The sequence below is a fragment of the Vigna unguiculata genome, chromosome 1 (genome assembly GCF_037176805.1).
Source record: "Vigna unguiculata cultivar grain cowpea cultivar isolate G323 ecotype 2 chromosome 1, ASM3717680v1, whole genome shotgun sequence".
NCBI lineage: Eukaryota > Viridiplantae > Streptophyta > Magnoliopsida > Fabales > Fabaceae > Vigna > Vigna unguiculata.
Genome location: NC_140792.1, coordinates 45,200,193 through 45,213,635, shown reverse-complemented (window position 1 = coordinate 45,213,635; position 13,443 = coordinate 45,200,193). Strand labels below are relative to the sequence as shown.

At 34.6% G+C, this 13,443-nt stretch overlaps 1 protein-coding gene across 2 annotated transcripts; it reads left to right on the top strand.

Annotated features, from left to right (window-relative positions):
* On the top strand, positions 1-12,731 carry LOC114164775 (metal ion-binding protein). Of its 2 annotated transcripts, XM_028049541.2 has the most exons (19): positions 26-787; positions 916-1,035; positions 1,215-1,286; positions 1,416-1,486; positions 1,575-1,674; positions 1,765-1,863; positions 2,103-2,229; positions 3,177-3,310; positions 3,386-3,445; positions 3,611-3,846; positions 5,168-5,597; positions 6,351-6,674; positions 6,798-7,400; positions 7,487-7,660; positions 8,358-8,585; positions 8,677-8,960; positions 10,070-10,342; positions 10,608-10,730; positions 12,022-12,731. In XM_028049541.2, exons 1-19 carry the CDS (start codon positions 635-637, stop codon positions 12,152-12,154), a joined length of 3,744 nt encoding a protein of 1,247 aa, XP_027905342.2. In that variant the 5' UTR covers positions 26-634; the 3' UTR covers positions 12,155-12,731. The 2 variants fall into 2 exon arrangements, with proteins under 2 accessions (XP_027905349.2, XP_027905342.2); XM_028049548.2 differs by lacking the exons at positions 10,608-10,730; positions 12,022-12,731 and having other exon boundaries at positions 1-787; positions 10,078-10,342.
* Positions 12,732-13,443: the final 712 nt, after the last annotated feature.

The following is a 13,443-nucleotide window of genomic DNA, read 5'->3' as shown; positions in this document are numbered from 1 at the left end:
AAGATATGAAGGTATGTTTTATTCCTTTCCGTAATTAATTTACGAAGGCGAGAATTTTTTGTGTGGTGAATATAAAAGGGGTCGTTGAGAAGGAAAAAGGTGGTACGGTGGATGGAGAGAGAAAGCGCATGGTGCAGCCAACAGAGACAGGGAGGGAAGAGAATATCCACGGCATAAGCTATAAGTTAAGCATTAATCGCAACCTGAGAAATAAGAATGGGTTCCGAAGATAAAAAAGTGTTTTTGTATTTTTAATTTTATAAGGACAATAACATTAATAAGGATTAAATAAAAGCTAACACGCTAAACAGGTTGATTAACAAAGAAATAAAATCGGAGAAGATTCTTGTTTGGGAGCTCGATCACATTGAGCTCACACGCCTTTCTTCGTCACTCTTCACTCGTTCACGTCTTTCACGTTGTTGGTGTTGGTTTCAGAAATTGAGTTAGTCGTAAGTAAGAAGCTATGAGATAAATAATTGGAAATCCGCGGGAGGTAGAGAGAGAAAATCAGCTGCAAGTGTAACAAGTGTTGTTGTGTGTGAGAGAGGGGAGAAAGAAACGAGAAGAGAAGCGTGGTGAAGAGTTGGGCGTTTGGATTTGCAATTGGAAGAGAAGTGAGTGAGTTGGTTCGATGTCGCAGATACCGAAGGAGCCGGAGCAGGTGATGAAGATGAGAGGAGGAGGTGTGTTGGGGAAGAGAACGATTCTGAAGAGCGACCATTTCCCTGGTTGCCAGAACAAACGTTTGTCGCCTCAGATCGAAGGCGCTCCCAATTATCGCCAGGTAGGTCTTCTTCGTCTTTTCATCTTCTGTCAATTCATATATATATATATATATATATATATATATTTTTTTTTTTTTCCTTTTCAAAAAATGAATCAGGTAGTTAATGTTGTTGTTGTTATGGTTAGGCATCGGACTCGTTGCATGTTCACGGTGTTGCCATACCAACCATTGATGGAATTCGGAACGTTCTCAACCACATTGGTGCTGGATTGAAAGTTCTGTGGATTAGCCTTCGTGAGGAACCGGTGTGTTATATTTTTATTTTAATTTAACCTATGGCTGACTTCAAGGAGTTTAGGTTTTTGAAACTAATTCTTGTATTGTACTTGGAGTTTAAGTTTAGGCTAAGTATCGGTTAGTTTGATGATGGATGCTTGATTATGCTTTCTCCTTACTTTTTATTTCCTTCCTGTGTTGGAATCAGCTTGCCTACATTAATGGTCGTCCTTTTGTTCTGCGTGATGTGGAGAAGCCGTTCTCCAACCTTGAGTATACGGTATGTAGTTTCGGGGCATATCAGCTTTTGTGCTGACTTTCAATTTAGCGTGATGCATACTGCATACTTTACAAGTTGGGTTGAATTGAGTCCGTTAACTTGTGGGGCATTCTGTCTGTACTTGATTAGGGAATTAACAGAGAAAGGGTTGAGCAAATGGAGGCTCGTTTGAAAGAAGACATCCTGGTGGAGGCAGCAAGGTATTTCTGTGGCGATGCTCCGTGCTTGTCCTGTGAATTTGTGGTTGTGTGCTTTACTGTTTATCTTATTTGCGCATGGATACAACAGATATGGAAATAAGATTCTCGTGACTGATGAACTGCCAGATGGGCAGATGGTAGACCAATGGGAGCCGGTGTCTTGTGATTCTGTGAAGACACCACTAGAGGTATGGCCGAAACTAGTATATGATGGTCGTGTGAGACTTGCCGATCAATTTTCTGATACAAATGCATCAAGGTTATTTTCTTTGCCGTAGGTGTATGAGGAATTGCAAGTAGCTGGATATCTTGTTGATTATGAACGCGTTCCTATAACCGATGAAAAATCACCAAAGGAAATGGATTTTGATATTTTGGTTAGTATTTTGTCTGGATTTGTTATGCTCTATCACATTTGGTATCACTTTCCGCATACATATTCTTTTGGTGCAATCAAGGGGTTGGGTAATGTAATTTCCTTCTCTACCGTCTTGTCATTGAGCTGCTGCTGCTGCTGAACAGTGCTTAATTGTTAGAACTCATAGATTTTGTATTTGATACAATCATACAATATTTATTGACATTGAAAATTCATACTTTTATTGTTTTATTTTAGGTTAATAAAATTTCTCAAGCTGATGTAGACACGGAGATAATTTTTAATTGTCAAATGGGGCGTGGTCGAACCACAACTGGAATGGTCATTGCAACTTTGGTCTACCTCAACAGAATAGGAGCCTCTGGTACTCTTTATTTTTTATTTTTTAATTTTTCTGATTTTTTAATGCTTATTTTTGTTTTATTTAAATAGTTGTTCTTCGAAGAAATTTGAATCTAAGAACGGTTTCTTGTATATTCAGAAACAGATTTGGGACTATTAGTTTTGTTGTTTATTATAAAAAACAGTTTTTTTTCTTCAAAATTCATTACTATGCTTCCACAATACCGGAGCATATGAATACACATTCCAGTGTTTAGTTAGCATAAAATGTCTGGATCGTCCATAAATGTTGAATTTTAATACCAAGACAACATATAGAAGATGTCTACATCATTCCTTTCTGTTTCTGTCAGCATCTACCTTGGTTATGATGTTAGTTTGAGTTTAATCGAGTAGGATCTGGTTGCTTATTTCTATGGCCTGGTTATTTCATCATCTCTTGAAAAAGAAAACATATCTTATGGTAAGAAATCTCTTTAGTTCATCTCCAAAGGGTCCAGTTTTTTCCATATCTATAGCTAGGTTACAAGGCCTCAGTCCAGGTAGTGATCATGGGAATGTTGCATGTTGGTTTGTAAGTGCAAATGTGTCTAACATATGTCATGAAAGCACTAGCCTATTTATTTGAGTGAGAGAAACTTTAGAATGAAGGTCTTGTCTACTTGTTTTCAATTATTGCCATCCATAGTTTATTCAATAAATGTGATTAGTTTCATTCTTCTCTCAACATATCACTACCTTCAGTGGGTATGTGTGCATGCATACATGCGTAAGACTTTAGTTCCATGAATGTGGTATAACTATTTTATATGCTGAGTAACCTTTATGTAAAATTATTGAGCCTCTTGGAAGAAAATTGAATTATGCCTAGCATTATTGAATTTCTTTAATTTATTCTTACTCTATTCTCATTAAGTGTACTAGTTGAATTGCCATTAACTAGATATCGTATTTGTCATTGAATGACAGGGTTTCCAAGAAGCAATTCCATTGGGAGAATTTTTCAAAGTATGACCAATGTTGCTGATCATTTGCCTGACACGGAAGAAGCAATTCGCAGAGGAGAGTATGCAGTCATTAGAAGTTTGATTCGGGTGTTAGAGGTACTGGTATTGAATTTAATGTTATTTTTATAAAATAAAAAGATGTTCTTGTCCTAATTATCAGATATGTTTCAGGGTGGTGTTGAGGGGAAAAGACAAGTGGACAAAGTCATTGACAAATGTGCTTCAATGCAGGTATATCTGTTTCTATTTTCTAATGATTTTATTATTGTGTTATTCAAATAAATTGTAATGGTTGTTTCTATTCTTCAATGTTCTTGAATTATTCACCTGTATCTTGCGGGTTGAATTTTTGTATTTCCTCTTTAACTGTCTCATTGATCCTTGTCTTAATTTTAGAACCTGCGTGAAGCAATTGCCACGTATCGCAATAGTATTTTGCGGCAGCCTGATGAGATGAAAAGGGAAGCATCACTATCATTTTTTGTTGAGTACCTGGAGAGATACTACTTTTTAATATGTTTTGCTGTGTACATTCATTCAGAAAGGGCTGCACTCCGTTCTAATACTACTGATAACTGTAGCTTTGCTGACTGGATGAGAGCAAGGCCTGAACTCTACAGCATTATTCGCAGGTTAAAGTTTTAATAATTGTACGAAGCCTTATGTATTTTTTAATTTGAGCTAAATTGCCATTTTAGTTACCCTTTGATTATTGATCTGCAATTTTGATCTCCCTATCTTTTTTTCAGCGATTATAGCTCCTTGATTCTAAAAAATCTGTAACTTTGGTTGAATTCTTGATTCTGCATATTTTAATTTCTTTTATTTTTTACATTTTAACTAACTAAATTGATTTTTAAAGATACCTTGAATAAATATGTTAGCTCAGGTTCCATTGGACCAAAATAAGAGAAATAATTGTTTGCAAAATTGAGAATTAAGCTGAAATTGGGGATAAAATTGGCCAAAATTATGGATAAAAAATTTAAAGGAGGTCAAACATTTAATTTAGTCTAATTTTTATTTATTTTTGTTCATTTGTCTGTGGAAAATGGCACGGTATTTATTTAGTCAAATTGTAACTGGTTGATAGATTTGGCCCATATATCTTGCTATGAAAACTTTATATTCATAAATGTTACTGAACTGAGTTAGCTTCTACTTTCAAGTATAACCTTCATTTATATTTATTTGGTCTGAGGTCCTGATTGCTTTTGTGCCTTGGCACTGCTATTAAAAAAATCCTTGGGTTTATTTAGTAACTTGTCTGTAGCTCACAACAAGGTTTACGTTGGTGCTTAGTTAGGACACAGATTGGCATTCACTTCTGGCAGTAGTTATCTCTTGTTTTTGCATTATGGTGATGCTTGTGTAATTAAAAAAGCTTCTTTGTATGGCTCCAAGACAGATTCTCTAAGGCAGTCAATTTAAACTTGGCTCTAATTCTGTATATAAAACATCGTGGAGTTAATTTTATTATTGATTGTGACATCATGCTTTGATTCTGTTCTACCTTTTTACCTTGTAAAGATATCACTTTTATTGCATCCTTATTTTGTTTTTACATCAGTAATCTGGAAAGAGGTACCAAGGAATTTACTTCATTTGTGATATCTGCTAAACTTGTAGTTTATTGCAATTTTCTTAGTTAATTTTCACTTGAAGGTGCTAGATATCTCTGTTGATCTAATATTCCTCCTTGACATAAATTTTTTCATCATGTAGTTGGACCATTTTTACCAATTGGGTTGTCTTGACATTCCAAATTGACTATAGATGTGGCCAAAGTAGAGATTATAAAGGTTTGGGCAATCCTCTCCCCATGAACTGACTTTTGGGGTTGAGTTTGGCACAATCCAAGTCCAATAGATTTTTATTGTAATCTAATTCATTAGCTTGCTTGATCTTATGTTTATTAACATTTGGCATGACTCATGACAATTAGCATTGCAGGTTACTTAGGAGAGATCCAATGGGTGCACTTGGTTATTCAAGTTTGAAGCCATCTCTAAAGATGATAGCCGAATCGACTGATGGCCGCCCTTCTGAAATGGGTGTGGTTGCTGCCTTGAGAAATGGCGAGGTTCTTGGTAGTCAAACTGTTCTCAAAAGTGATCACTGTCCTGGATCTCAAAACCTAAGTTTACTTGAGAGTGTGGACGGTGCTCCTAATTTCCGAGAAGTTCCTGGATTTCCAGTTTATGGAGTGGCAAATCCAACAATTGATGGTATTCGATCTGTCATCCGGAGGATTGGAAGTTCTAAAGGTGGACGCCCAGTACTTTGGCATAATATGAGAGAAGAGCCTGTTATTTACATCAATGGGAAGCCATTTGTTCTTCGTGAAGTTGAAAGGCCATACAAAAACATGCTGGAGTACACGGTAAAAAATGCTTCTAACGTATCTTTTCTATCAATTTTTAGTTAAGGGGGATTGTAAATCAAATGTATATGTTAGAATAACTGGGTTTTGGTTTGGAGCCCACTAGATCATATACCAGCAATTGGCTTTCCCATTTTTCTCCAGTTGTTTACCACTAGTATGGATATTTAACAAGTTGGTTTTAATTTGTGGCAAGAACTATACTACAAAAAGAATGTAGTGATCGAATTGTGAAAAAAATGTATCTAGATGAGCAGTGTGATACAGGCAACGAGATGTGTTTAAAGTGCTTTTTCTTTTGGTTTTTGCACATAATGTGATGTATGGAGTTATAAAGCTATTGCTGTAGTAGTAGTGTCTTTTAAGGTAGCAAAGGTATCTGTTCCATACTGAAGTATAATATTACTCTTTGAGATAAAGTATTAAAGCCAACGAAGTTCTTAATCCATTGGATGAATATTGTCAAGGAGTGACTCTTCTAAAAGCTTCAGCTGTTGAATATGTTTATGTCTTAAAAACATTATTTGATTCATTAAAGGTCTGCTCAAATGATTTGGTCCACCCCGTATATGTTTTCTGGTGAAGGTCATGTGTTAATATATAGTGATCAACAAATGCTGAAGTATATATAAAATGAAGCTTATCTAATTTGTTGAAATTAAAATCCCATTAGAGAACTCATTGAATTTCTTGTTACTTTGGAAATTGGCCCTCAATTGTTGGTGAATAGGAAATTGTAATTTGTTCTTTCAGGGCATTGACCGTGAAAGAGTGGAGAAAATGGAAGCCCGATTAAAAGAAGATATCCTAAGAGAAGCTAAGCACTATGGTGGTGCCATAATGGTTATTCATGAAACAGATGACAAACATATATTTGATGCTTGGGAGTTAGTTACTCCTGATGTAATTCAAACCCCACTTGAAGTTTTCAAAAGTCTGGAAGCTGAGGGGTTCCCTGTTAAGTATGCACGTGTGCCCATCACTGATGGAAAAGCTCCTAAAAGCTCTGATTTTGACACTTTGGCAATTAATATATCTTCTGCTGCCAAGGACACTGCTTTTGTTTTCAATTGCCAGGTAATTTCTTAATCTTTTATCTTATACGCTGTACTTTTTTATGACCTTGTTCATTTTGAGTCGGTCTATTTTTTTTTGTCTTTTTCTCCTATCCATTTCTTACTGCAGTTATTGATATAACAGATGGGCAGGGGCAGGACAACCACGGGTACTGTCATAGCTTGCCTTGTGAAACTTCGAATCGATTATGGTAGGCCCATTAAAATACTAGGTGATGATGTGATCTGTGAAGAATCAGATTGTGGTTCTTCAAGTGGAGATGAAGCTGGGGCTTATACCACTTCATTAACCTCAAGTACTTTGTCAAGAAAGACAGACGAGAAACAAAATCGTGCTTTTGGTATAAATGACATCCTTTTGTTATGGAAGATAACAACATTATTTGATAACGGTGTTGAATGCCGAGAGGCATTAGATGCTATCATTGATAGATGTTCTGCACTTCAAAATATTCGCCAAGCAGTCTTGCAGTATAGAAAAGTATTCAATCAACAGCATGTTGAGCCTAGAGTAAGGAGGGTGGCATTAAATCGTGGTGCTGAGTACTTGGAGCGTTACTTTCGTCTAATTGCTTTTGCAGCATATCTTGGAAGCGAAGCATTTGATGGATTTTGTGGACAAGGAGAATCCAGAATGACATTTAAGGTTTGGTTGCATCAAAGGCCAGAGGTGCAGGCTATGAAATGGAGCATCAGATTAAGACCGGGGCGTTTTTTCACTGTCCCTGTAAATATTTTTCAACCTTTCTATTTGCAATACTACATTCCCCAATTTGAAGCATGATTTATTCAAGAATGTCAATTATATTGTAGGAGGAGTTGAGAGAGCCACAAGAGTCTCAACATGGAGATGCTGTGATGGAGGCCATTGTCAAGGCCAGAAATGGTTCTGTTTTGGGGAAAGGCTCCATTCTGAAAATGTATTTCTTTCCTGGTCAGAGAACTTCCAGTCATATACAAATTCATGGCGCACCTCATGTTTTCAAGGTACATTTACCTTTGCAAGTACTACTAAAGAAACTAACTCATCAAATTTGTGATGCCAGAGGGTAAGGCTACACGTCCAGTGGTGACCTACAGGATCATCCAATTGTAGGTAGAATTAGCATCTTTAACATGTTTTTGGTGTGAGTTTATTTGCAGAAAACTTGATTTAACAAATGACCAATCTTGTTATCTAATAGTTGTTCAAGTAGAATACATTGTGTTACCATTAATTGATACTTTACTAATTAGTTTATTTTTCTTCCACTCATTTTATTTTGTGCTTCCTTTTTACACTTTTCATACACATAATAACCATATTACAATAATTGTATTTATCATATATTTATAATTACTATTATATTATAACTTATAGTATCATTATTTTTAATTTAAAATGTTTATATGCAATTATGACATCATGGTTTGTCTGTTTGGACTGCTGATAATATACAAGAAAATGACCAGTGGTCTATGTAGGTGGCGAGAACTGGAAAAGAATTGCAATGATGAAACATCATTATTTGCTTAGAGTAGCTTGTTTTATTATTTTGGTGTTTGAAGGACTTTGAGAACTTTCTTTTCATTATATTCTAATTCTCGTTTTTCTTTGTAATTGTTGAAAGCTTTATCTTATGTTTTTATCAATGTAATGCGGTTGACTGTGAGAATGTCATTATCTAATTCTTCACTTGTTCAGGTTGATGAATACCCTGTTTATTGCATGGCAACTCCAACCATCTCTGGTGCCAAAGAGATGCTAGACTATTTGGGTGCTAAGCCTAAACCTTCATTCATTGCTCAAAAGGTTGTATTGACTGATCTGAGAGAAGAGGCAGTTGTTTACATCAATTATACTCCATTTGTCCTTAGGGAGTTAAACAAACCAGTTAATACACTCAAGTACGTGGGAATCACTGGTCCTGTGGTGAGTCATCTTTACTGTAGTTTGTCAGTTGGATGTTGGCATATTTCATAAAATTGATTGTGTTGTCCTACTCACGGTAATTACAATGCAGGTTGAACACATGGAAGCACGGCTAAAAGAAGATATACTAGCTGAGATTAGACAATCAGGTGGGCGAATGCTGTTACACCGTGAAGAATATAACCCCTCGACAAATCAGTCAGGTGTGGTTGGATACTGGGAAAACATTCGAGCAGATGATGTGAAGACACCAGCGGAAGTTTATTCTGCTCTGAAAGGTGATGGATATGATATTGTCTACCAGAGGATACCTTTAACAAGAGAGAGAGATGCTTTGGCATCTGATATTGACGCAATACAGTATTGTCAAGATGAGTAAGTGTCCCCTACTTTGCAGTATAAGGGTCATGTAAAGTGTCGTGACTTGATTGTTCTTGTACTGTTTGCATCAATTATAATTTGGGGGTTAGTATGTATAAGAATATTCAACACACCAAATATGTCCTTAGAATCATGACCAACCTATGATTGCTAATAATATAGGGCTCATCTTTTTATCTGTGATGTAGTCCTGTCAAAATGGACTACTCGGCCCAGATTACTTATTAGTGAGCTTCAAAAAAATGAGTCTGGTCTGGTTTACCATTGGTTGGTGAGTTAAATGGACCAACTCACTTAATTTTAAAAAAATGCAGCTTTTTAGTTTTGCTATTTTTTTCTTATATGAAAACTGGAAACAGTCCAAATCACTGCAATAACCATGACAAAATATTCATTATATTATGCATATTATGACCGTGACGTACATTAATATATATGAAAGAACCTGTAGAAAATAAGACAGAAGGAGAACTGGAACTCGTGAGCAGTGTATATTTTGTCTACCCAATTTTTTTTAATTGTGTTGGGCTTTCATTGGACTGTGTCTGGTTTTTTTAATTTTTTATTATAGGTTGGTGAGCTGGTTCTTTAATGGGCTGGGTTCGATTTCAGCCCGTACAAAAATTTACAATTTAATTTACAATTTGTTTAGTCGGCAACCCATGGTGAAGCCAGTTTGACTCATGGGCTTTGACCTTTGACAGCTCTACTGAAATGCAGTCATGAGGTTATTCGTTACAGTTTGGCTTATAGTACTCTATTCCTCTGTTGAAGTTGACTCTTTACATCTTTGAAGTAAGCTAAATAAACAAACTTTTTCTTAGTTAAAAGCATAGGAGATTCATACTATATTAGTAGTAAATAAATATGTGTAATAGTTCCATATAAGGCACAGGTTTCATACCTCGTAAATGCCTATACAAATCTGTCTTGCTAATCAATACATGTTAACTGCTCATCATTTTAATTCCGGCCTAGCAGTCTTCATTTATTCCCTGTGTGTCTATCCAAATTTTCTAGATGCTGTAATCCCTTTATAGTAATCTTTGAGGCATTTTTTGTTTCAATATAGAAAGTACTCCTAAACTCTTGCTTTGCTGTAGCTCTGCAGGTAGTTACCTTTTTGTATCACACACAGGTTTTGGTGGTGTCGCATATGCAATGGCCATAATCTGTATCCGACTTGATGCTGGATCCAAAGTCTCACAACCATTATTTGGACCTCATATATATGCAGTGACTGAAGAGAACTTACCTTCTCAAGCTTCCAATGAAACGGCACTTAGTATGGGTGACTATAGTGACATTTTGAACCTTACAAGGGTCCTCATACATGGTCCCCAAAGCAAAGCAGACGTTGACCTTGTCATTGAAAGGTTATTAGCAATTTTTTTTATTTGCTTACAAGCCATGTGTTATTACTTTTAAGAGTGTTCAACATCAAAGTGAATGAATTATGTTGCTCTTGATTTAGAAATGCATAATCTCGGGTGAGAGGAAGAGGGTTACTTTTGCAAATATATTATGTTTCACTTTTGTAGGTCTAGAATAAATTTTGCATCATTTCTAACGATCGGTAAAATTTGATCTTTAGTATGGGGTTTCCATTGAAGATACTGACTTTTTCTATTTTATCTATAGATGTTCAGGTGCAGGGCATATACGAGAAGATATTCTATATTACAAAAGAGAATTTGAGAAGTTCACTGATGATGATGATGAGGAACGAGCATGTCTTATGGACATGGGTATCAAAGCTTTGAGGTACATTTACTTGTTTCACACATAGGAACGTCCTTTCTATATTTTATAGGAATCCCATTGATATATTTTCTCTAAAACATGTGGAGAGTGCACCTGCACATGGATGTGCTTATGTAGTTAAGTATATGATTTTGATCAATCCAATTCTAGAATTGTAGCCAAGTATATGATAAATTTTAGAATTTAAAACACTACTAGTCTATCGATAATTTAATTTCTTTGAAAAGTAATTTCTATGTTAATTTAGTGAAATGAATTACTTATTACAAATTTAAAACTTACAAACTTTTTATTCAACAATGAATTTATTAGAAAATTTATATTATTGCTGTAAAAAGAATTTTATCTTATAAGAGTTACTCATGGGTGGTGTAAGATTGACTTTTACTTACATTTCTTTTCACCCATGCATTTTGAATTTAAGATCTTGCCCTCGCATGCAATTGAAAGGGAGAAATAAGGATAATTTGTTTATATTACATAATATTGAATTTTTTGAGGTAGTCATCGCATAAGAAGTTATTAACCATTTATATATATATATATATATATATATATATATATATATATATATATATATATATATATATATATATACACACACACACACCCGTGCACATGAGTTTTTCAAAACATACTAAATAAATTTTGTTTAGTATAAGTAATAGATTGACTGTAAAAAAATTATAGTTTACATACAAAATCAAATATTATAAATATGAGAATGATAAATATTAGAAATTACTATTTGAAGACCTTGACCACAATAAGTTACTCATTATAAAAATATTTAACTTCACAGATCTACAATCAAATTTTTAATATTTAGATTTTGATATATAATACATAAATAAAAATTGAATCAATTAGTATGACAATCATTTGTATACCTCTTATGCATGATCTAGTCTAACATGCCTTTGTTTTTGTTCTCCTATTCCTATAACAATTATCATCAATTAAATGAGTGTAAAACACATAATGTAGTTTAAATAATGAAAACTTATTACAAAAAAGGGATTTTAAATATAAGGACTTACCATTTCATGATCTTCACCACAATGAGTTTATAATAATGTGAAAATGATAATCAGCTTAAGAAATCTGCATTTAAATATATATATATATATATGTATATATATATATATATGTATATATATATATGTATATATATATATGTATATATATATATATATATATATATATATATATATATATATATATAATGTATGTTGGATATGACGTACCATTTTGTTGTGTAACCATTTCTGTTTTTCCCCACCATCTGCAGGCGATATTTTTACCTTATCACTTTCAGATCTTATCTCTATTGCACTTCTCCTGCCAATGTGAAATTTGCAGCATGGATGGACGCAAGACCAGAGCTTGGTCATCTATGTAACAATCTAAGAATTGACAAATAACATGGCAATAATCATGTCGTTACTGTTGTGTGGGCGTTTGCTGTTACAGTGACAGTTTGAGCCACCCTGTAACCTGTCCTCATGCTGCACAATATCTTATTTTTGCTACAAAGCCTTCAAATGTAGTACACTAGCACGCATGCTACTTTGTGAACTGCAATCTCAGGCAGAGCAACATCCTGCACTCATTTTATCTAGCTTTGTATGTTACGAGAGGCTGGCTGACACAAGGCACAAATATTGGTGAACCCAAGTGTTCATTCGAGACCTGTAGGACAGTAGGTTACACTGTTGAGGAATGTTATAGTAACTCTTCCAAAATTGTATTTCTATGTCATGTTGTTTTGGGAGGGTTTGTAAAGGATGAAAAGTAGGGCTTCAATAGAATTGGAAAAGATACCATTTTAGTGTGAGGGAGGAAACTTCCCTATTTCTCTGTAAGCCCAAGATTTAATGTCCTTAAGAATTTAGTTATTTCACTCAAATTCAATTGTATTTTATATGTTATCTTCCTTTATCGAATAGTTAATTCTCTCCTGGCTTAACATAGTTCAGCAGAACTATTTGCTGTTTATCCCGTGTTCTTTCCCATTGATTCTCAATGTCTGTGCTTGCATATCAGTGTGTTTGGTTCTCTGTCATAAACTGTACATGTGCGTCATATTCTTTACTTCTCTTGTAGTTTTTGACCTGATGTGCTTTTGTAAAATACAATTTGTTACCATGGTTGAATGAAGGTGGAAGCGTTAGGTTATAAAATAAGATGAGCGTCGATTATTCTTCCAATAAAGAAAAGAAGTCTCTTTGAAAAAGACGAGAGTCATGTGGTTTTTATTGTTTCTGGAAAAGTTTTCTCTTAAAACAAAAGAAGATATTAAAATAATTACGGTGAATGTAAAAGTATTTTTTCATAACAAAGCATATATAAGAGAAATTGACATGTCATATAGTAATATTTTTTATATGACGTATTACGTAATGTTATGCTAACAATGTTCACTCTTTTGTAGACCGAACTATGAAAGCGAGTATTTGCACGTGTCTTATGACTCCTCAATTTTTTTATGCTTCTGATCTCTGGCAGTTCGATTTGCTTGGCGAGCCAATCAGACGATGGGGTTAAAGTTGAATCCACTTTCTCGATTTTTATTGGATCATTTCATGATCGAAGCTAAATTAGAAAGACGCAACATGTACATTATACATTTTGTCTTAGTAACCTGGTTTCATCAGAACACTTACATATTATTGACACAACTTGCAAAACCACACTTAAGATTCAAGACAAT

Excerpts from the sequence above, each read along its gene's own strand:
- LOC114164775 (XM_028049541.2), top strand. The coding sequence starts at position 635 with ATGTCGCAGATACCGAAGGAGCCGGAGCAGGTGATGAAGATGAGAGGA. Across the intron at positions 6,675-6,797 it reads CTTTTGTTTTCAATTGCCAG|ATGGGCAGGGGCAGGACAAC; the intron begins GTAATTTCTTAA and ends TTGATATAACAG. Across the intron at positions 8,961-10,069 it reads ATACAGTATTGTCAAGATGA|CTCTGCAGGTAGTTACCTTT; the intron begins GTAAGTGTCCCC and ends GCTTTGCTGTAG.